Source organism: Saimiri boliviensis, chromosome 19 (assembly GCF_048565385.1).
Source record: "Saimiri boliviensis isolate mSaiBol1 chromosome 19, mSaiBol1.pri, whole genome shotgun sequence".
In the NCBI taxonomy this organism is placed as follows: Eukaryota; Metazoa; Chordata; class Mammalia; order Primates; family Cebidae; genus Saimiri; species Saimiri boliviensis.
In genome coordinates, this window is record NC_133467.1 from 8,619,693 (window position 1) to 8,643,865 (window position 24,173).

The following is a 24,173-nucleotide window of genomic DNA, read 5'->3' on the forward strand; positions in this document are numbered from 1 at the left end:
CTGGGCATGGTGGCTCGTGCCTGTAATCCCAGCTACTCAGGAGGCTGAGGCAGGAGAATTGCCTGAACCCAGGAGGCGGAGGTTGCGGTGAGCCGAGATCACGCCATTGCACTCCAGCCTGGGTAACAAGAGCGAAACTCCGTCTCAAAAAAAAAAAAAAAAAAAAAAAAAGAAGAAACCATTGAACAGGGAAAAGTAAAAATCAAGTTTATGGGATTTATCTGTTCAGCAGAAGCTAAAGGTTCCAGAATTACATCCTGTTTAATTCACATGTATCTCACCGTAAAAATAATAAACAGAACCTTCAGTTCAATGGAGTTCATACTTGGAGGAAAAGGGACAGAATCAGAGTCTCTAACAAAGACTGCATATTGTTTCAGTCTTTTCTGCTTTTTTTATTCCTTTGGGCTATAGAAAGTAAATACTAGAAAATGCCCACCCACAAACAGGTTCTTAGGGGGTAAACCAACTCTCAAATACAGGAAGAAGAGAGTCAGCAATTAACATAGATTATAGAAAAAATAATATAACGTCTGTCTAAGCATGAACAGTGTAGCATGGCAACCATGAAATATGCCGTAGCTTTAAAAATAATGGGGAAAGAAAGTGATACTAAGTGCAGAAGATGGATAATTATAACCTATGAGAAGGAAAAAAGTTCTTCACAGATAATTCAGTAAAATTGCTCATAACCAAAGTGATGAAACAGTGGATCAAAATGAAGAAAGATTTCTGAACAAGAGGGAAAAAACTGAGGGTTAAAATAACAACATTTTAAAACTAATGGAATTCAGTGCAGCAAGAAAAAAATAGATGCAGAAAGATACAGATTTGGACTAATGTTTTTACCTAATGTTAATACTCTTTATTTGTTGGTGGGATTCATAGCATCTTTTCACTTTTATCTTTGTACTTCTTGAATTTGTACTTTCTTGAATTTACTCACAGAAAAGTAAATGTCAACTTTCAAAAATATTCTAAAAGTTGAAACTTAAATCCTCTTTACTTTGTTATAGGGGGGATTTGAGCTCATAGGAACACGTAGACTTTCAACTATTGTTAGATGTTGACGTGTATATGTATTTGAAATGTTTAGGTAACTGCAAAAACAATGGCTCAGCATGAAGAACTGATGAAGAAAACTGAAACAATGAACGTAGTTATGGAGACCAATAAAATGCTGAGAGAAGAAAAGGAGAGATTAGAACAGGATCTACAGCAAACGCAAGCAAAGGTTTGTTGCTTGATTATTAAGAGTGGAAGCATGTTATTTTTAATAATAAATGAATTTTTACATTTGTTGTTAAAAAAAATATTGGCACTATTTTCAGGTGAGGAAACTGGAGTTAGATATTTTACCCTTACAAGAAGCGAATGCTGAGCTGAGTGAGAAAAGTGGTATGCTACAGGCAGAGAAGAAGCTGTTAGAAGAGGATGTCAAACGTTGGAAAGCACGTAACCAGGTAAATGCAGTTAAACCATTCCAAAACAGAAACGTGTTTTTAATAATGGGAAATTTAGGGGAGTAAAAAATATTTGAGGGACTAGTGAAAATTATTGTTTATCAGTGAAAGTCCAATACGTTATTAATAGGTGTAAATATATGACAGATGTTAAACTTACAACTCAATTTATAAAATGTTTTGGTTGCATCTTATAATTTCTAAAAAGCAGTTACTTTGTTTTCCATAATTTTAAAGTTTTAGGCTTTCATTTTATCTACTAAAATACTTTTATACATGAAAGTAGAAATCTGAGGCCAGACCTAGTGTCTCATACCTGTAATCTCAGCACTTTGGAAGGCCAAGACGGGAAGATTGCTTGAGCCCAGAAGTTTGAGACCAGCCTGGGCAATGTAGTGAGACTCCATCTCTACAAAAAATTAAAAATTAGCTGGAAATGGTGGTGCATTCCTGTAGTCCCATCTACTTGGGAGGCTGAGACCACAGCATCACATGAGCTCAGGAGGTTGAAACTGTAGTGAGTTGGGATGGTGCCACTGCACTCTAGCCTGGGTGAGAGAGGGAGACCCTGTCTCAAAAAAAAAAAGAAAAAGAAAAAGAAAAATAGGAATCTGTATAATTTATTGAATTTACTGAAGCACTTTAAAAAGACTTGTTCACTGGTACATTTTTAGGAAGATGAAACCATGTAACATACTGCGGTTGGAAACTCCAGCTCCTTATTCAGAAGGTTAGAAATCTCCCTTGCATGTAATAATTATATGACTTGGGAGAGTTTCTTAACCTTTTGGAGATTCAGTTTTCCTTATCTGTAAAATGAGGGAAACTCTTACCACCCTTCATGTGATAAAAAATTAATAAATGTAAAGCACATTGCCTGGCATCTACAAAATGTGTGTTTAGTTTGTAATGCATTATCTACATTTTTTTCTTGTAAATTACTCTTCAGTGGAATTAGGTACTTAATATTAAAAGTTTTGATTCTTTGGATCCCTTTATTAGGCTTCTTTGGAACCAATATGAAACATTTATTCACAAATATGAAAAAATAATGAGCAGTTAATGACATTTGTTTTTTGGGTTTTTTTCCTTCCATTTTGGCTAGACTTCTTAGCCAAAAAACCAAAGCTTAGTTTAATCTTAATGTCTTGTAGTTCCATGCTTGATCACTTTACATGCAGGTCACCTAATGTAAACATAATCAGATACTCTTGTCATTTTATTATAGCACATTTGTTTCATAAAACCTATACAAAATCAAGTATGCATTTTTGTTATTCTAGCATCTAGTCAGTCAACAGAAAGATCCAGATACAGAAGAATATCGGAAGCTCCTTTCTGAAAAGGAAGTTCATACTAAGCGTATTCAACAGTTGACAGAAGAAATTGGGAGACTTAAAGCTGAGATTGCAAGGTATATAGAAGGGAGCCTTGAATCATATATAATGTATAAAATCTTAAATTTATTTCACTTATTTATGTGACTCCCCAAGTGCCTGCCTCCCGATTTTAGAAAGACTGGAAAGTGCTAGAGGACCTGTATCTGACTTCTGTCTACTTCATAGAGTCAGGCAAGCAGTGATTTCATATTATCCCTTTGTATATAGAGTACATATGCGAATATTTTCATTATAGATGATTATGTCTCTTTCATTTTTTAAAGAGCTACTCAGTAGAAGTCTAAAGCTAACTTTACAGCTGTCAAATCACTTTTACAAGTAGGTTTTTTTGTTGTTGTTTCTTTTGGTTAGCTTATATTTGTGACTCTGTAAGGGAAGTGGGTTTTATTCTTTTGGCTTTTGTGTTCACTTTTGTGGAGAACAGGGTTTCTCTCTGTTGTCCAGGCTGGTCTCAAGCTTTCCTCCCTGCCTCCCTAAGTGCTGGGATTACAGGCATGAGCCATCATGTCTGGCCAAAGGAAGTTTCTAAGTCTAATATTTTCTTACCTGAACTAATAGCAAAGTACATCCACTTTAAAATTAAGAAATTAAATATTAAAATTAATGTTTCTGTTTTACCTTTTTTAAGCTTTAGTGTGATTTGTCCATATCATGGCCCCATTTATACATTGCTTTACAAGTTACAGATTTTTGTCATACACACACACACACATACACACACACACACACACACACACACATATTCTCTTTATTCTTATAGCATATTAAATAGGAGAGTTATTTTTTAATCTTACAAATGAGGAAGCTGGTGCCTCATGCCTATAACCCCAGCACTTTGGGAGGCTGAGGCAGGCAGATCACCTGAAGTCAGGAGTTCGAGACCAGCCTGGCCAACAAGATGAAACCCCATCTCTACTAAAGAGTAAAAATTAGCCGGGTGTGGTAGCATATGCCTGTAGTTTCAGCTACTCTGAGGTTGAGGCAGGAGAGTTGCTTGAACCCTGGAGGCAGAGGTTGCAGTGAGCTGAGATCGCACCAGTGCACTCCAGCCTGGTCAACAGAGTGAGAGTGCGTCTCAAAAAAAAAAAAAAAAAAAAGAGGAAGCTGAGATTCAAAAAGATTGATGACATAAAGTTACAGAATTAACCCATACCCTTAATTCAGGCCATCTGATTTCAAGGTCAGTTCAGGGTATAGTACAGTGATTGGCAAACTGTAACCCAAAGACCAAATGTGGCCCATGATTTGGTTTTGTACAGCCTTTCAGCTAAGAATGATTTTTGTATTTTTAAAGCATTGTTTTTTTAAAAAAAAATGTAGCAAAGATTGTGGCTTGCAAAGCATAACATACTCTATCTGGCCCTTTACAGAGAAAATTTGACAATACTCAATGCAGTAGAAAGATCCAGGTTTTGCTCTCATGCAAGTCTGAATTAAAATCTGGGTACCATCACTTGATTTTACTTTGTAAAATTGTGTGTTTTACTTGATCATTGGTAGCTCCGTGTTTCTCACCTCTAAAATGCGCATGTAAACCTATGTAATAAGATCTTTCTGAAGGACTGTAAATTCATGAGGTCTTACCTTTTGAAGTATACGGGTATTATTTAGGATTTTCTAATTAAAAAATGTTATTAAAGCAATATAATACAAAGTTACGTTGAACTTCAAAATTTGAAAAAAGTCTCATGTGTTTAATCTTTCTTCTTTCCCCCATTTTTTAAAGATCAAATGCATCTTTGACTAACAACCAGAACTTAATTCAGAGCCTGAAGGAAGATCTGACTAAAGTAAGAACTGAAAAAGAAAACATCCAGAAGGACTTAGATGCCAAAATAATTGATATCCAAGAAAAAGTCAAAACTATTACTCAAGTAAAGAAAATTGGACGTAGGTACAAGACTCAGTATGAAGAACTTAAAGCACAACAGGATAAGGTATTTTGAAGAAGCTTTTCTTACAAATGAAGAACGGTACAAAACCTTATTTCTTTGTAATTTTGAATATTACTAACTTTTAGATACTAAACTCTTGTGTAAGCATATATGGTATCTTTATTTAAGATTAATTCTTTACTATGTCTGAAAATGCATTATAAACTCAGATTTTGGTAAATACTAGACATTTTAGTTCAGTTTTCACCTTTCACATATTTTCAAAGCTACGTTCTCATAACTCACTACTAATTAGAATTGTGTATATTAAAAAATGATGACTGATCAGATTTTGTATAGTTTTAAATAAGTTATGTTAACCACCTATCAAAAAAAATTTAGAAATCATTATATTTTGAATCTAAATATTGTTTTTACTTCCTGAAAGTAAGGAATTTGTATGTTGATAAATATGTATTTATTACATGTTGGATTAGGAAATAAATATAAAGAAAAAAATTAACAATTCTTGGTACATTAGTATGCTTTTTCATACGTGTAGGCAATGTGTTCTTCCAAAGAAATAATATTACTTGCTTATATTGTTTTGTAGTCTGCTTTTTTCACTTGATTCATTATTATGAAAATACATTTCAGTGTTGAAAATTTAACTATATTGTGTTATTTTGGTTAGCTTTTTAATATTCAGTTACATGGAAAACGATAACTAGTTCCCCATTTTTGGAGATTACAGTTGTTCCATAGAAAATTCGGTTTTGAATATCTTAAAGGATAAAATTTCTTTGCAAGCAGTGATTATTTTCTTAGACAAAATAAAAATATTTAAGTGTATTATTACTGTTTGTTGTCTTAGGTTTTGGAGACATCAGCTCAATCCTCTGGAGACCATCAGGAACAGCATGTTTCAGTCCAGGAGATGCAGGAACTCAAAGAAACGCTCAACCAAGCTGAAACAAAATCAAAATCACTCGAGAGTCAAGTAGAGAATCTGCAGAAGGTAAGAGTATGAGAACAGCAGGTTACCTGTTCCTAATTCTTTACTGTTGTACATCTAAAGAAATACGTGTTTACTAGTGACACTTCCTCTTATTATGTGGGAATGGATGCATTTTATTTCTTTTGACTTTCAGTGGCTCATGTATGTAAATAGTATCTAATCATCTTCAAGTGTGCATTTAGTTGGTCTGACCACCATTTCTATACTTACGCTTCCATTTAATCTACGAAAAAGCAAATAAGTTATACTTTAAGTTGCTAGCACATACAGTTTATATTGAAATGATCAAATTCCATGGTGAATACTTTGTTTTCCTTTAAAAGACATTATCTGAAAAAGAGACAGAAACAAGAAATCTTCAGGAACAGACTGTGCAACTTCAGTCTGAACTTTCACGACTTCGTCAGGATCTTCAGGATAGAACCACACAGGAGGAGCAGCTCCGACAACAGATAACTGAAAAGGAAGAAAAAACAAGAAAGGCTATTGTAGCAGCCAAATCAAAAATTGCACACTTAGCTGGTAAATTTCTCTTTAAGGTTTGAACTTGGTAGTGAAATTGTGTGTTGTAGGCTTAAAATTAATGGAATAGATAAAAAACAAAAGGTACCTACAGTGAAGGGGGTGTGTGTGTTTGTGTGCCTTTGTGTGCTTTAAATATCAGGTATATTTAGTTGGACACAAAGAGCAGTTCTGATTTTCAGGTGATGAGGATGCCCTTAATATAGTTGTGAAATTTTTCTTAGTTATTGGCTGGCAGTATATAATGGAGTGCTGCTATCATTCCGCTTTCATGTATAACAATTCTGTCTTGTGACAGAGATCCTTTGAGCCCAGACCATGCTGCCTAGACACCTTATGTAGGCTGCATAAGGACTTTTACCAACTCAGGGATTTTTTTTTTTTGCCTGATTTGTTGGAGGTCTTCTCTGGCTCTTCAGGGAGAATATCATGTGAAATTTATGAAGAACCTAGTTCTTCAAGGCTCAGGGCTTTATTCAGCCTTGCCTGTCAGTCTACTGAGTACTTAAATAAAATAAATTCAGTTGGGTTTTGTTACAGACATTTTTTTGAAATGATCTCTAAGGCAGTGTTCTAACAACTTACTTGATTTTAAAAGTTCTTGAATTATTTTTAAACAGTGCTGTAGATTATAGGAAATAAAAATGTTGCAATTCATAATAATGAATTGAATGATACATGGAAATATAGAAGGACTTCTGCTAGCCAGGATCTTTAGCTTTTTGAGATTTTAGTCAGGAAAAAGTAAATTTTTATATTGGAGTAAGTATATTCTAGTAATAAGTTAAACATGAATATACTTAGAACTTTGTTCATTGAGATGTATAGTGTATCATAACTAGTGTAGATGTTATGGTAGAATCTGATGTGACTGTGTGCCAATTCAGTACATAAATGTTGTTTTAAATATTTGATTATAATATTACTGTAATCACCTGGTACTTCTTTAGGTGTAAAAGATCAGCTAACGAAAGAAAATGAGGAGCTTAAACAAAGGAATGGAGCCTTAGATCAGCAGAAAGATGAACTGGATGTTCGTATTACTGCTCTCAAGTCCCAATATGAAGGTCGAATTAGTCGCTTGGAAAGAGAACTCAGGGAGCATCAAGAGAGACACCTTGAGCAAAGAGATGAGCCTCAAGAACCTACTAATAAGGTGATTAGCTAATTCTGCTTAAGTAAGAAATTATTTTTATTTGTACATTTTACTTAAAAGTGCCTGGTGCTATAGAAGCCTTAGAGTGAATTTTGGCTAAAATTCAACATAGAGAGAATTAACAGTAATGAAATCTTTTTTTGTGGCATTTTCAGTGATTTCTTGTGGGCTAGGAACAACAGTCAAGAGCTTTCTCTTTATAGGTCCCTGAACAGCAGAGACAGATCTCACTGAAAACAACTCCAGCTTCCGGTGAAAGAGGAATGTGAGTTTTAGTTCTTTCATAGTCTGTTATTTTTCTTTTTAAGCTCAGGGAATATCTAGTGATCTTTGAGGAGGAAACAGAAATCTGTGTATGCTATTATAAAAACATACACTAAAGAGTTTATTTTCTCTGCAAAACTGTGTCATGTATTTGCCAACTTGTTTTCAGCATACCTTCAGTCCTATCAGATGAAGCTTTGTGACAGAGAAAACATCTCTCGTCTTTAAGTTTATGGTTGGTTTCTAAGTTAGGCTGCTACTGATATTCCCCATGATGTTGCACGATGACAGATATAAAATGCTGGGCTGAGACTTGGGTTCAGCAGTTCAACAGTTGGATACATTCTACATTGTCAGGATGCACACCCTGGAGCATTCCCTGCATAGCTTTTAATGCTTAAATTCAAAACAGCTTTAATAAGATTCTGAAATATTTAGTGAACAAAAATTAGAGACCTATACTCACTGTGTTTTTAAAAGTATTTGTGTAATAATTTGTTATTAATTATTCTTGCATTTTTTTCTGTGTAAGTGCCAGCATATCAGATCCACCAACAGCCAATATAAAGCCAACTCCTGTTGTGTCTACTCCAAGTAAAGTGACAGCTGCAGCTATGGCTGGAAATAAGTCAACACCCAGGGCGAGTATCCGCCCAATGGTTACACCTGCAACTGTTACAAATCCCACTACTACCCCAACAGCTACAGTGATGCCCACTACACAAGTGGAATCACAGGAAGGTTAGTACAATAATACAGATATGATTGGACTGATTGCCTATTCAGATTCATTATGAGAAAATGACAGTAATGTTGAAGATAAATGAAGCTTCCATTACAGCTGAAGTTCGATGTCATTGTAAAAATCAGCTAACTAAAGAAAATGAGGAGCTTTTAATATTTGAAGTACAAATGTTAAATTTTTATTTTAATATTTTAGTTTAATACTTGAAGTACATGCTGCCCAGAACTTGCCAAGGCAGCAGATGTCCTCCTTTCTTTCCTTCCTTGCTGCTATGCTTTATTTTTAAGCTAAAGAAGGAGGAAAATACAGCATGTTTAACTAGGACGAAAATTTTCACTCATAATGACTAAGAATATGTCAAATCCACTTTGGAAATTTATGCTAAATTACTGGCTCAACCAAACATTTCTTTCTCACTGAAACTGACCTTTTCATTGCTTTCTTCAGTTTTTTCCCATGGCACTTTGTTACTCATTACGGCAATTACAACTTCGTGTTTTATTCTGTGGTATAGATGCCTTTTTATTCCACTACATTGAACTCCTCAAGGGCAAAAATCTTGGCTTCTTACTGCCTAACTCCACAGTAGGTGTACATTAAAACTTTGCTACGTCCGTGTTTCCTTAGATTCTTATCTTCTTGACAAATGTTAGAATTCATTAAATTATTTAAGTATTTCTGTGCTATGAAAGTACAGAATGTTTTATTTCAGCTACACCAATAAAACATTTACTAAATATTTTACTAATTAAATTTACTATTGCGATATCTATGAAAAACAAAATGATAAGTTGTTACATAGGGAATACAAAAATGCATAATGCATTACATTTACCCACAGTTTATGTGTCTACTAAGTGCCAAGGGAATCTATGCAAAAGGCGACCTGTAACGCGGAATAGGGAAGGATAATTTCAGCTTCGATAAGAGTAGAAGGCTTACGTTCAGCATTGTAATTATTTTTCAGCTATGCAGTCAGAAGGCCCTGTGGAACATGTTCCAGTTTTTGGAAGCACAAGTGGATCTGTTCGTTCTACTAGTCCTAATGTCCAGCCTTCTATCTCTCAACCTATTTTAACTGTTCAGCAGCAAACACAGGCTACAGCATTTGTGCAACCCACTCAACAGAGTCATCCTCAGATTGAGCCTGCCAATCAAGAGTTATCTCCAAGCATAGTAGAGGTTGTTCAGAGTTCACCAGTTGAGCGGCCTTCTACTTCCACAGCAGTATTTGGCACAGGTAAAATTAATTTTAAAATGAAGTTAGAATAGACTTAACGCATTTATAAGATCTTGGATATATGTCTTGAGTATTATTCTTTGTACAAATGAAGTTAGAATAGACAAATATACAATTATAATATCTTGGATATAATACATATCTCAAGGATTCTTTATGCATACTTGCTTTCTACTAGGTATTAGAATGAATGAATGTATTACTAATATTTCATGTTTACTACTGAATAGGACTGTTTTAGGTCAGTTGTCGTTAAGATGGATTCTTTCTCTCCAGTTATTTTTTTTTTAACTGATTTTACATATTAAACAGTGCAAAACATGTTGTGTATAACTTAACGGAGGTCCAGAGGACTAAAAGATACCTAAGATAAAACTATATGCTGGTTTACATACGTAAATTTTTTTTTATTCAAGGAATCCTGAGTTTTATGGAAGATCCCATGTAAACTTTGTAACATCAATGTATCAGTCAACCTCAGTGCCTCAGATCTATTTTAAAAGTTGGCTGGCTTTATTAAGCAAAGCTTGGGTTGGTATAAAAACGTTGATTCAGAGTATAAGTTGCTCTTTGTTTACCCATAGGTTACCAGAAACAAATTATGTTAATGGATATTGATCTAGGACTTACTTGATTGATTGTATTTTAGTAATCTGTACAATTAAATGTTTGCTGTGTTCTCCTTTAGTTAAATGATCATATTGGCCAAGTTATCTTTATCTAAATTTAGTTATTTTCGTGCTCTAATTGAAGATTTATGTAATTTCAAAGTTTCGGCTACCCCAAGTTCTTCTCTGCCAAAGCGTACACGTGAAGAGGAGGAGGATAGCACCATAGAAGCATCAGACCAAGTCTCTGATGATACAGTGGAAATGCCTCTTCCAAAGAAGTTGAAAAGTGTTACACCTGTAGGAACTGAGGTGTGTAAAGTTCTTTCTGTTTATTTTAACTTTACCAGTAGAGTTAAGGTACTCTTTTCAGTTACAGCATAATGAAAATTAACCCTGGGGCCAAAGTTTATTATCTGGAAAATACTTTTATTAACCTTTCTACAAAGATTCCACTGACAACCCAGGTATTATTGCCAACAGTTTTTTATATTCTTGCATATCTTTAATTGAATTTGTTTCTATTTCAATAGAAAACAGTCATAAAAACATAAGTTGAATTCCATTTCAAACTATTAAAGTCTCGTGGACATAAACTGTTAGCTGCTGTCTTTTTCTAACATTAACCAAAATTATATTCTTTTTTTGTTAAGAATAAATTGTAATGAAGTAGGTTTCAAATGAAACATTAAGGCTACTAAATTAATTTTATTAGCATGGATTAGTGTTCATAAATCTTACTTTGTGTATACTGAGGAGGAATATGATTATAATTTATAAATAAAAATATTTATTTTCCTATAGTTTCATAAAATTATAGATTGGAAGGGTTTTTTCAAATGAGAGAACTAACAGGTAATCTTTACTACACTGATATGGTTAATATATTTGTGTATTATGATACAGGAAGAAGTTATGGCAGAAGAAAGTACTGATGGAGAAGTAGAGACTCAAGTATACAATCAGGATTCTCAAGATTCCATTGGAGAAGTAAGTAAAAACATACCTAAAGTAGCATACTGTTGCTTTTCATGAATGAAATTAACTTTGACAAATTGAAACATTATTTGGTCTTTTTTTTTTTTTACTTGTTCTTATTATAGTTAATGGAATATTACTAGAATTAATCATTGCAGTGTCTGCTTTCTTTCTCATATGAGTTTAGTGTACTGCCTTCTAAACTTGTATTAAATAAATGTTTTTGTTCCTATATAGCACAGATTTCCAGATATTTTAGAGTAATGAACCAGGATTATTCACTATTTTAATTACATGGGAGACAGGAGTGCTGGTTACATCTTGAGTTAATTCATAGTGCGCCATTTGCTGATTCTCTTACTCCCTTGTATTATTTCCCTTACAGAATTAAAGTAATCCATTAAAGGAAATGCATTTGTACACTTCTTCATTTTTTGGACTTTCATTGAGGTTCCCCTAGTGGAAAGAATATAGACCCTGAAGTTACAAAGCATGAGGTTTCATTCCTAGATCCACCACTAGGAAGCTGTGTGACTGTAAGCATGTTATTAACTCCCTGCATTGTCTCATTTGTCAAAAAATATAATTTTTAAGATTGTAAAATACCTAAAATCATACCTGCCACATATTAGACACTCAGAATATTATTACTTTACTTTCTTCCCTGTGTCCCACAAAATGAGAATTCATATTGTCATCCAGAAGACCCCCCCCCCAGAGTGGCTAAATACTGTTTAATAGAAAGGAGAGCTTTATTAGTTGATACCATTTTGCTAACGAGGAAGAGATAGTGTCCAGTGTGGACCAAAGGTGTTCTGTCTTCACACAGGGAAGGGACAGGTATGGTTTTATGCCTCACAGGGTCCTTATTACACAAGAGTCATACATATTCATCAGGTTTTCGGAGAAAGCTATACATGTTTGTGAGGGAAACTGAGCACATGCACAGTAGGTAAACCTATGTAACATACATCTCATATTCACTTTGGGGCAGGGTTTTAGCACTAAATTGGACTGGAATTTGGCTGTTTATGTCAAAAGGTGACCTCCAGGGCACAAAGACAGTTTGTGTGCAGCCTCTCTAATTAGACTGAAACTAGCTTAACATGTCTGCAGTTGCTTGCCAGTGCTCTCCACAGTCAGAGTTGTAGTGGTCTGGATTGTAAATCAGAGATAGGAGTCTGATAATTTGCCCGATAGCTCCAATTAAGGAGTTTACGTAAGGTGTATTTTTTTAATTGTAACCCTATGAATTTAGAAATTTGCCATGCCAGCCAGGCCCTGAAACCTTGACCTTTGATTAACTTTTGTTTCCTTAACCTTAGGGTCTGTCTTAGTTGACGAAAGGGCATCGATTTTGGTCTCTCAGATCACAATAATAATAGTTGAAGTATCAATATTTAACACAGAACTCATTACTATATGCAGAATGTTGATCTAAGAAATTTTTATTTATTCACTAACTAAATCTTCATTATACCTTATAGTTACAGAAACAAAGTAATGTACTAAAGTTCACATAGCGTTGGAGCTTAGATTCAAACCCGGGCTGTGTCGTTTTCAACCGTCCTCTTAAGCTTGAAACGGTACTTTACTCTGGATAAACTTTCTGGATCATCTTATGCTATAATTACTTTATCCATGTAAAATTAAGAAATTGTCTCAAACTAACCATAAATAGCCATATTGCAAGTAAATTTTAGTTTCTTAGATGCATTAATTTTGTTAAGTTAATTTTACCAGCTTTCTTTGACTAAAAACACTAAACTAAATCTTTAGATGAATATGTAGTACAGGTTGAACATCCCTAATTTGAAAATTCAAAACTTCTTGGGTTCCAAAATGAAAGCCACATGTGAAATGTTCCACACCTGACTTTATGTGATGGGCCACAGTCAAAACTTTATTTTATGCACAAAACTATTAAAAATATTGTGTTAGATTAACTTCAGCCTATGTGTATAAAGTGTATATGAAACAAATGAATTTTGTGCTTGTGCTTGGATCTTACAGATACCTCATTATGGATATGCAGATACTCCAAAATCCTAGAAAATCCAAAATCTGAAACACTTCTAGCCCCAAGCATTTTGGATAAGGGTTATTCAGAGTGTACTATAAATGACATCTTTTTCATCTGTCTTTCAGAGAGCATTATTTCTGAAGAACATAGCAATTTGAAAATAATAAGATGTGAATTTCTACTTTATTGTCAGACTTGGTTAAATTATACTGAAATCTTCTGTGAAAGCTTTTTCTTAAAATTGGCAAAATTGTAACTCCAAAGTGCCATTTGGATTTTTATTCCACCCTTCTAGCATTGTTTTCTGAATGTATAACAGTTCATTTTTTCTGATTTTCTGACAGTGAAGCAGATGTTCTTTATAAGTGTTGCTTTTCCTGAAATAAGCATGTCACTTTGAGGCACTTTTTAAATTAATACCATGACTTACTCATTGTTTCCATTATAGTATATGTAATTTTTTATGAATGTCTTAGTTTAAAAGATATTATTGCTGGCTTGTGTAAAAAATTGATTTTAGTGAGTGCTTAAGCCAAAAAGACATTTAACTTTTGATAATAAATACCAGAAATGAAGTTAAAATAGTAGTTTATTTCAGAAGTTAACAAAATAGAATTGTATAAATAGATTGAGCAAGGAATTAATTAGTATCTATTTATTTTGGTTTGAAGCCTTGGAATAATTGGAGTTTTGGGGAAGGAAAAGCTGTTTGTAAAAAGACAATGATAATAACTTACGTATTCAGTGCATTTCCTTGTAAAAAGACAATGATAATAGCTTATTTATTCAGTGCATTTCCAAATTAGTTCTAGTTTGGGAAAACCTTTTTCAACACTGCAGGCCCATGAGTATTTTTTTTTTTTCTCACTTTGGTCTGCAGCTGTACTGTGCACTAACCACACTGGCTATTGAGCAACTGAAATATGGCTGTCCAAATTGATAGAAAGTATGCATCAGATTTTGAAGACTTAGTAGAAATTTTAAAATGTAGAAATATTTGTTTAATAATTTGTACATTGAGTATAGGTTGAAATAATATTTTGGATATAGTGGTTAAATATATTATTAAAATTGATTTCACCTGTTTTTTTAAATAGCTACTAAAAAATTTAAAATTACATATGACATATATTTCTGGCTCATAGCACTGATACACATATCACAGTAGTAGTTTTGAATACATATATATTTGGTGGTTTTTTTTCCTCTTTTTCTTATTGGAGTATTAACCAATAAGGTATATAATAATTCTTCAACAAGAAGACATAAAGAAACTGAAAGTTTCATCTTCTTTCTTCAGAAATACCTGAAATTTCATTTTTAAAATTAAATGTAGCCGGGTGAGGTACTTTGGACAGCCAAGGCAAGCAGATCACTTGAGATCAGGAGTTTGAGACCAGCCTGGCCAACATGGTAAAACCTGTCTCTACTAAAAATAAAAAAGTAGCCTGGCTAATGGGGGTGCCTATAGTCCCAGCTACTCCGGAGGCTGAGGCAGGAGAATTGCTTGAACCTGGGAGGCAGAGGTTGCTGTGTGACAAGATCCTGCCATTGCACTCCAGCCTGGGCAACAACAGTGAGAGTCTGTCTCAAAAAAAAAAATAAGTTAGATGCTACTAATTCATAAGTATTCATTAATCTTTACTTTGACCTATAATAATACCTCATACAGTTTTAGGTATGTTTTTAGGGGCCTTTAATTTTTTATTTTACTTTTTTATTTTTAAAGGGTGTTACCCAGGGAGATTATACACCTATGGAAGACAGTGAAGAAACCTCGCAGTCTCTACAAATAGATCTTGGACCACTTCAATCAGATCAGCAAACAACAACTTCATCCCAGGATGGTCAAGGCAAAGGAGATGATGTCATTGTAATTGACAGTGATGATGAAGAAGAGGATGATGATGAAAATGATGGAGAACATGAGGTAAATTTGGTTTGAAATCAGCTAGTGTTTTTGAACTATTGGATGAAAGTGCTCAAATCCTTGAGATTGCTAATGCATTGGTAAATTCCAGTTCCCCGTCAGCTTAAATAGATTATATTGTTATTCTTCTGTCCTAATTAGTTCAGAAATCAACATTTTATAATGAAAATTAGTGTAGAGCCAGTGATAGAAAGCTCATTTAAAAAATTATTTTTGTTTTTTTTTTGTTTTTTTGTTTTAAATGATTGATGAGTCTTTTAAGTCTTTTTAAAAAATTATTTTTGTTATTTTGTATTTTTGTTTTAAATGATTGATGAGTCTTTTAAGTCTTATTGATAAGTGACAGTGTGACTTTAAATGTAATTGCTATGGTTTCTGGAGATAAAAAGAAGAAACAAAAATTGTTTTTGTTGCCTCTTCAAGCCCCATAGTCCATTTTTGTCACTGAAGTGTATATTATATATACCTATAGTCAAATTTTGTATTTTATTTTGGGCTTCAATTCTGTATTGACAGCTTCTCACTTAGGATTCTTTCATTAATAAAGCAACATTTTTAAAAGCTCCTGATACAGTGTAATTTTATCGTTTTCTTCAACTTCACCTGTTTAAATTTAGAATTAAAGTGGACCACTTGACATTTTGCTGACATCTAAGGTCTATATCATCTTTGAACAATCTCATGCAAACAGTTAGAATTCAGAATTCATCATTACTGTACTAATTCCAGTAAGTGTCACAGTTGTGATATTTGGTGCTGCTATACTAATTCCATACAACTCTCAGGACAATTCCTATCTTCTGATATTTAATGAGTCCCTTAAATTTCTAGATTTGGATCTAGACATGCAGAGCTTGTGGCCCATATTCTAAATTTATTTATACCTGCGGAATTTTCTACTAGGACTATGAAGAGGATGAGGAAGATGATGATGATGATGAAGATGACACAGGGATGGGAGATGAGGGTGAAGATAGTAATGAAGGAACTGGTAGTGCCGATGGCAATGATGGTTATGAAGCTGATGACGCTGAGGTAACTGGCTAGAATTTTGACCATTCATAGCTTCTAAGAGCTTGCTTTAACTTGCTGTTTTCCAAAGATAGAGAAAGGCCTTTGAAATTCACTAAAACCTTTGGGGGTTTTGTTCATTTGTTTTGTTTTTTGTTGTTATTGTTGCTTATTTGTTTTTGCTGTGGTTTGGTTAATTATTCTGTCTGTTTTTTTTTAACATATTTATTTTATTTGAGCATTATGTTATCATACTTTGTTTTTAGGGTGGTGATGGGACTGATCCAGGTACAGAAACAGAAGAAAGTATGGGTGGAGGTGAAAGTAATCAGAGAGCTGCTGATTCTCAAAACAGTGGTGAGTTTTCTTCTTAGTCTTTCTTGAATTGAATATCTCTAGTGGTATTTTCTAAACTAGAATTGCACTTAATTACAATATATAAATTTATTCAGTGGATTGGTAAGGAAGAGATTGGCTCTTGTTCTAGCTTTGTGACTTGTTACGCTCTCATAAAAAGTCTGCTGTATTTATGACTGTTAGCTGCTGTCATTATACTCTTTTCTGCCTTACTGGGCTGCTGTAAGATTCAAACACCTTTATAATGCTGTATGCTGCCACTGCTCTTAAGAGGAACAATTGAATTAGGGACTACTTGTAACAGCAGTTCACAACCAGAAGAGGTCAGTCTGATCAAGCTGCATGCTTCAAGATTTGGGGATATTGGAGCTTTGCAATGTGGTCTGGTTTTCCAGTGAGTAAAAGATTTGGAGCAATACAGCATATATTTTATTAAATCTTGGAATTGATGAGTCCTGCAGGTCCATTGAAAACTTGTGGGCATTAAAAGACTATGGAACTTACTGAAAATAATTTTATTTTGAAATGTATATTAAAGAATTAGTGGTTATCTGGATAATAGATAATAATTAACAACTAATACTAAGCCAAAATCATTAAGTGTTGAAATAGTAAAACCTTAGATGTTTAGACTAATGGGAAATATTGTGTCTGGGTTTCTGTAGAGGCCTGAGTATTTAAAAGGGCAAGGCGTATTCTCATTTGAACTAATGTAAAGCAAGAACAGACAAAAATTTAAACTAAATTTTTTAAGAGAAAAATATATTAATGAAAATGAAGCCATATAATAAGTAATACTATTCTTTTAAAGGGAGATGAGAAATTGATATACTTTGGACAACAATTTACGTTTTACAAACAATTTGTAGATTAAGAAACATTTTTGTGTATCACGTAGTTGAAATATAGAGGGAGGAATGTTTGCCACTATAAGTACTATCACTAAACATTTTTTGAGAGCAAGTATTCATGACCATTTTTCCCAGATATAAGACACGTAGTAGATGCTCACTTGTGAGGATCTCTCCCTCTCTTCCTCTTTCTCCTTCCTTCTGTCTGTCTGTCCATCCTTCCTTCTTTCTTTCCTATTTTTTTATTTTTGCAACCAAGCAAAAATAGGCCTAATGGCCTGAAAATAAGTTAATGGTGGATATGAATACATTTCATACAACTTCACTTGTATTGAATTATTTAATTCTTATGGTGAACTTAATAAGGTTTAGGTACCAAGGAAGAATCTGAATGACAGAAATAAAATGACTCGAGGTCACACAGCTACTAAGAGCTCTAAGTATTAGAGCAAGGATCTGAATCTCTGTGAAATTCTGTGACATCCTGTTCAACTTTTCATAGTGGAAGACAGCTTCTTTTGTTGCTGTGATGTATGTAGAAGAATATGCAGACAATTGAGAGACTGTCAAAATTCAAAATTCAGGAAAATCGAAAGATTAAAATATAGTTGTAAGGCTTTTCTTTTGTCTTTATCACATTTAATTGTTATACTGATTCTCTCATGTGTTGGGCTAAGAACCTTATGTTCATTATCTGACATCTTTAGAAAAATCATTTTAGAAAAGCCATCTTGGAGGTTACCTTTGCTCTGTTAACCAAAAAGTAGACTCAAAGAGGTTAAGAATTTTGCTTACCCAAGGCCACACAGCTAATAAGTGCGGATCCCATTATCCCTGGGTATAAAGCCCACATTTGTTTCCATCACGCCTCACTACTTTACTTCTGAAAGTACTAGCGTGGTGAACATTCCTGTTGGCAAGATTTATACTAATAGGGATTGTCCAGGTGTTTTTGTGGTAAATTTAGTAATTCAAAAGTAAGCTTCTCTTTTCCTATAGGTGAAGGAAATACAGGTGCTGCAGAATCTTCTTTTACTCAGGAGGTTTCTAGAGAACAACAGCCATCCTCAGCGTCTGAAAGACAGGCGCCTCGAGCACCTCAGTCACCAAGGCGCCCACCACATCCGCTTCCCCCAAGACTGACCATTCATGCTCCACCTCAGGAGTTGGGACCACCAGTTCAGGTACTGAAACTACTGGTCATTATGAAAAATGAACTTGAAAAAAAATCACTGCTTTTCTTCCTTTCCGTTATATATTTCTCTCTTGGTTTTTTAAATTAGAAATCCCATGAACTGTTGAGTGTTTTTGCACATTTTTATAAAATTCTTTGAACTGAAACTAATCTCTGAGTGATGTTAAGAAAGGCAAGGTTTACTAAAAGTTGTGCATCTATTGAAATGATTATAGTCATAGCAAATAAAATTCTGTTATTTCTCAAGTGAAAATTGAAAAATTTTCTTGGGTTTTAATTAAAATGTAGCAGCACCACTATCTGATTTGAAAGTTTTGTTCTGTACATTGCATGTATTTATAAAAGATAAAGGAATTTCTGTTGTCCTTAACAGAAGAATATTTTTTCTCTCATTTTTTCGATAATCACATATTTTAAATTTAATGAAGGTATGTATGACCCCTTACATTTATAATGTGGTAGGGTTGGGCATCTCTTAATCAGAACCACTTGCAAAAGGAGTAGGAGAAGTACAAACATTCTATTAATCTTGCTTAAGTTTTAACCTGCGACATAGTACATGTAAACACTGTCAAAGTATAGAGTCTGCTAAAGTACCACTAGTGAAAATAACTTCATCATGGGAAAAAATAAAGTCTTAAAGGATCATTTATGGAAGCTGCAAAATAAATCCAATCTATTTGTTTAGAATCATCGTAACTGGAAAACAGTTTATAAGATAATACTGCTGTTTGAACTCCAAAACAGTACTTGCCAACACTTCCAACTAAGGAAATAGGAATTAAATTTGTTGATATACAAGATGATATCATAGATTGGTTTTAAGTATTGGTTAATAACTGATCTGTTTGTTAATAGAATTTTTTTATTGGTTAATATTATAGACTGTATAATATTTGTTGTTGATTAAAAGTGATTTCTTGGCATGTTTTCCTGAGAAAATGTCCTAATAACCTATCTGCTGACTGTTTCGTTGGCAGCATAATAAGGTGTATTTTTTGATATTTGATGTTTGTTTCTTTTTTTTTTTTTTCGAGACGGAGTTTCACTCTTGTTACCCAGGCTGGAGTGCAATGGCGCGATCTCGGCTCACTGCAACCTCCACCTCCTGTGTTCAGGCAATTCTCCTGCCTCAGCCTCCTGAGTAGCTGGGATTACAGGCACGCGCCACCATGCCCAGCTAATTTTTTGTATTTTTAGTAGAGACGGGGTTTCACCATGTTGACCAGGTTGGGCTCGATCTCTCGACCTTGTGATCCACCCGCCTCGGCCTCCCAAAGTGCTGGGATTACAGGCTTGAGCCACCGCTCCCGGCCCATTGATGTTTGTTTCTTAAAACAAATGTCATTTCTTTTTCTTGACATGCAGAGAATTCAGATGACCCGAAGGCAGTCTGTAGGACGTGGGCTTCAGCTGACTCCAGGAATAGGTGGTATGGTAAGTACTTACCCATTATGTAAAAGTAATTCATTTCTTCAGCCAATATTTATATGGTCCACATGTGTGGTGTTTTGCCTGTTAACTCTGTTTTCTTTCTTTGTTTTAGCAACAGCATTTTTTTGACGATGAAGACAGAACAGTTCCAAGTACTCCAACTCTTGTGGTGCCACATCGTACTGACGGATTTGCTGAAGCAATTCAGTAAGTTAATGAAAGAGAAACATATTTTGTAACTAATCAAACTTTTAGTCTTTCTCTGTTCATTTGTTTATCATTTGATTAACTCATTATTTGTTGAGTCCCTCTCTACTGTGTCCTAATAAATACTTGGGGTAGGTCAGTTGAGGATGTATTGTTAGGGAAAATTGCACAGAGGTGAATGAAATACATTTACTTTTACCAAGAATTTTGAATTTAAAGACAATATAAGGATGGTTAGAAACATGGCCTCTGTTTGACAGTCAATGCCTGTGTTTGAAACCTAACTCTACTGTTAAGCATTAGGCTTTATTAATACAAATGAAGAAGTAATTTATTTCAACAATTAAGGAAAAAGAATATGAGATGATGTAATGGGGATGATACTGAATTCAGTCTTGGGGAAGAATAGCATTTATTAAGCATTTTTATGCATTAATTTATGTAATACTCATAACTTAGGAGTGTAGACACTGTTAATGTTTTCATCTTACATGTAAGTATACTGAAGCATAGATATGTTAACTAATTGGCCAGAAGTCAGATAGCAACAAAATAGCAGTTTTTAGTTTCAAACCAGTTAGTCTGGCTTTAGAACCTATGTTAAGTGTTGTGCTGTACCATGCCTCTTAAAGGACTGAAAGGCTTTCCATGTGAAAGTATACACGTTTATTTGTGGCTAAGATAGTAGTTGCATAACAGGATGTATTTGAAGATCAGAATTCTAAAATTTCTACAAACTTGGGGAAAGGTTGATTGTTCTGTAGATGTAGTAACATGGCAGTTAGAACGAGTTCTAAACTTGCTCAGTTAGGCACAATATTACCTTGGCTAACACATTTTTGCAAGCCAACCAATTTCAGCTCCTTCCCTCTGAAAGTCAGCATTCGGGAACAGACTCATTCCAATAAACATGCAGAATTCTGTATACTAGCAATCAACAGCAGTTTCACTCAAGGGAATGTCACTATTCCTGTGCCTCTAGAAGTTAGCACTTCCTGAACTCCATGTTTCCTAAAGACATTAATAACTCATTAGCTAAGGAAAGATAGGATAAGGAGTAGGCAGAGAAAAAAATAATGCTGAGTTTTATGTCCTGAATTATAGGCAGAAAGGTAAATGATACGGTATTGATAAGGGAGAAAGCAAGTTTTTCGCTATCTTTAATATTAGAATTTTCCTAAACCTTGGGAGCTAGCTAGTGAACTCCTAATAAGCTAGAGTGGTGACTTGGATTTTTCTATGACTGAATGTAAACTAAGATAAAACTTTGTCTTGTGACTTCGTTCTAACTCTTTTTGTTACGTCTCATATTGAGTTTGCTTTTAATTTATCTATGTGAGGATATCTGAGACATTCAAGAAATGTGAGGCAAAGTTCAGGAGAGCTGAAAGTTATTTATGTATAAATCATAGGTTATTATTACTACTAAATTCATTGACAGCTGATACTATAAAAGGGTTTTTATGAGTAAGAAACCTTTCAAAACAAATAGACTTTTATTTTCAGTCTGTTTCTTTCCCAGTTTGTTGATGTTCATTCTTCCTTCTTCCTATATTCTTTCCACCATTGTGGTTTAAACAGGTTACCTTTAAATTTCATCTTAAATTAGTTCTTGTCCACTTAGTTCCCCACAGGTTGCTGGTGTCCCTAGATTCCGGTTTGGGCCACCTGAAGATATGCCACAAACAAGTTCTAGTCACTCTGATCTTGGCCAGCTTGCTTCTCAAGGAGGTAAATGGTTAAACCTTTAGATCTCCTCAATTTGCATGTATTTGGTAATAAGCTATTGTGATGTGATATAAGTAGGGGGGTGGGGAGCAAAAATAAATATTTTTTAAAATTGATATTTAAATCTGTTTTCTAATTTATTTTTAAAAAGCTATAATATAATTATTAGGCACTACCTTACATCTTATTTTTCAGACAAAGTTCTAATGCTTCTTTAAGCATAAGGATTAGCTTTTATAATAGTATCTCTTCTGGCTCCTAGTGTAATGTCATACATGTTGTAACTATTCAGGAACATGTGTTGAACCAGTAAATATAGGTATTACTAGCCATTTTAAAGTTGTTGGAAGGAATGCAGCATGTTTTCTGTTTACAGTTTGACACTTATTCCTAATTAAATATACAAGACTAGTTGTGTTTTTTGTATTCACATTACTTAAAACAAAAAATAAAAGGTCAAAATATGTGGAGTAAAATGACTACTACATTAAGTAGTAGAATTAGCTAGTTTTCTATATGTGAATTATGCTATTTGTGGAGTTGATTAACTTTTAATCCTCAGTTGGAACTAATATTACCCTCTATATGTCTGGGAAGCTGTCTGGCACTTTGTAAATGAATAGAGAATGCATACTAGTTTTATAATAATCTCAATCTCTGGCCCTTATAAAAGTCATATAAGGTAACATCTGCTTGTTTAGGATATTAGTTATAACACTGAAGGCCTCTACTTAGATGAAATTGTAAGTTGACTTTATAAGTTTAAAATGTTATGTGATTTTGTGACTGTATGTTAGTAAAATTTTCTAGATTTAGGCATCAGATCTAGGCTTAAATTGGAATGCCAACACTTACTAAGCTCTGTAACCTTGAGGAGATTACAAAGTAATTAAATTTCTTGATCTGCAGTTTCGTTAGCAGAAGGAGGGATGATCAATAATACCTTGCTGTTTTGGTAAGGGATAGAAAACAACATAATACCTAGTAGTTCATAGTTGGATACTCAATAAAATTCGCTTGTATGAAACTCTAAAGTGTTTTAAGGGTACTTTAATTAGCATTAGAGAGTTTAAAGGATGTCTTTAAATTGTATTTAAAATTTTGAGGCCCAGTGCAGTGGCTCACACTTGTAATCCTAGAACTTTGGAAGGCCAAGGCAGACGATCACTTGAGGCCAGGAGTTCAAGTGCAGCCTGGACAACATAGCAAGACCGACCCCTCTTTCTACAAAAATGAAAAATAATTAGTTGGGCACGGTGACCTGTGTTGGTAGTCCTAGCTCCTTGGGAGGCTGAGGTGGGAGGATCACTTGAGCCCAGGAGTTTGAGGCTACAGTGAGCTCTGGTAGTGTCACTGCACACTAACTTGGGTGACAGAACGAGACCCTGTCTCTAAAATAAAAAATAAAAGTTTGAGAGATGGACTTTTGCTTGATGGAATAGTTAAATTATGGGCTTTAGCAAAGTTGTGTGTTTCCAATAATATTTTTCTTTCAGATCCCTGGCTTGTTGACAGTTGTATCGTTTTTTTAGTCATTCATTAATACTCAGAATTGTCTTTAGGTTTAGGAATGTACGAAACACCACTGTTCCTAGCTCATGAAGAAGAGTCAGGTGGCCGAAGCGTTCCCACTACTCCACTGCAAGTAGCAGCCCCAGGTAAGATTCAAAGGCAGAGAGTAGGTTCTGTGTTTTATTGGTAAAATGAAACCCTATGAAATATCTTCTGACTACAAATTTGATAAGCCACAAAGTTTTAAAGTTCTGTTTCTTTTCTTGTCTTTTCTTTTTAAAGTGACTGTCTTTACTGAGAGTACCACCTCCGATGCTTCGGAACATGCCTCTCAGTCTGTTCCAATGGTGACTACATCCACTGGCACTTTATCTACAACAAATGAAACAGCAGCAGGTGATGATGGAGATGAAGTATTTGTGGAGGCAGAATCTGAAGGGTAAAAGTGTATTTTGTAGTTTTTGCTTTTCAGCAGACTTTTATGTTTGTTTTCCTTTAGCCAGAAAAAAATCTGCTAAGCAATAGCATCTTACAAAAAAATAAGCCAAACCATATATTTTGAAAAACTATTTTGTGTATAGCAATATATTTTAGACCTTAGAGATTATTATAGAAGACAAATACTTTTAAAAACCATTACCTCCTTGAAAATTGCCT

At 34.2% G+C, this 24,173-nt stretch overlaps 1 protein-coding gene across 2 annotated transcripts in view; it reads left to right on the forward strand.

The window, feature by feature from the left end:
* The window catches only part of TPR (translocated promoter region, nuclear basket protein), a 60,617-nt gene that overhangs the window by 30,745 nt on the left and 5,699 nt on the right, over positions 1-24,173 (forward strand). The window contains exons 28-48 of one of the 2 annotated variants that reach the window (XM_003925280.4): positions 1,097-1,234; positions 1,332-1,463; positions 2,747-2,877; positions 4,590-4,800; positions 5,612-5,755; positions 6,079-6,277; positions 7,228-7,433; positions 7,637-7,698; positions 8,230-8,438; positions 9,410-9,682; positions 10,454-10,602; positions 11,197-11,280; positions 15,021-15,221; positions 16,125-16,256; positions 16,499-16,589; positions 18,440-18,624; positions 20,004-20,072; positions 20,182-20,276; positions 21,901-22,007; positions 23,567-23,662; positions 23,799-23,955. In XM_003925280.4, coding sequence (XP_003925329.4) covers positions 1,097-1,234; positions 1,332-1,463; positions 2,747-2,877; positions 4,590-4,800; positions 5,612-5,755; positions 6,079-6,277; positions 7,228-7,433; positions 7,637-7,698; positions 8,230-8,438; positions 9,410-9,682; positions 10,454-10,602; positions 11,197-11,280; positions 15,021-15,221; positions 16,125-16,256; positions 16,499-16,589; positions 18,440-18,624; positions 20,004-20,072; positions 20,182-20,276; positions 21,901-22,007; positions 23,567-23,662; positions 23,799-23,955 — 3,071 coding nt within the window. Of the gene's footprint in view, positions 1-1,096; positions 1,235-1,331; positions 1,464-2,746; positions 2,878-4,589; positions 4,801-5,611; positions 5,756-6,078; positions 6,278-7,227; positions 7,434-7,636; positions 7,699-8,229; positions 8,439-9,409; positions 9,683-10,435; positions 10,603-11,196; positions 11,281-15,020; positions 15,222-16,124; positions 16,257-16,498; positions 16,590-18,439; positions 18,625-20,003; positions 20,073-20,181; positions 20,277-21,900; positions 22,008-23,566; positions 23,663-23,798; positions 23,956-24,173 lie in introns of both variants that reach the window. The other variant, XM_039459811.2, reaches the window with a different exon arrangement.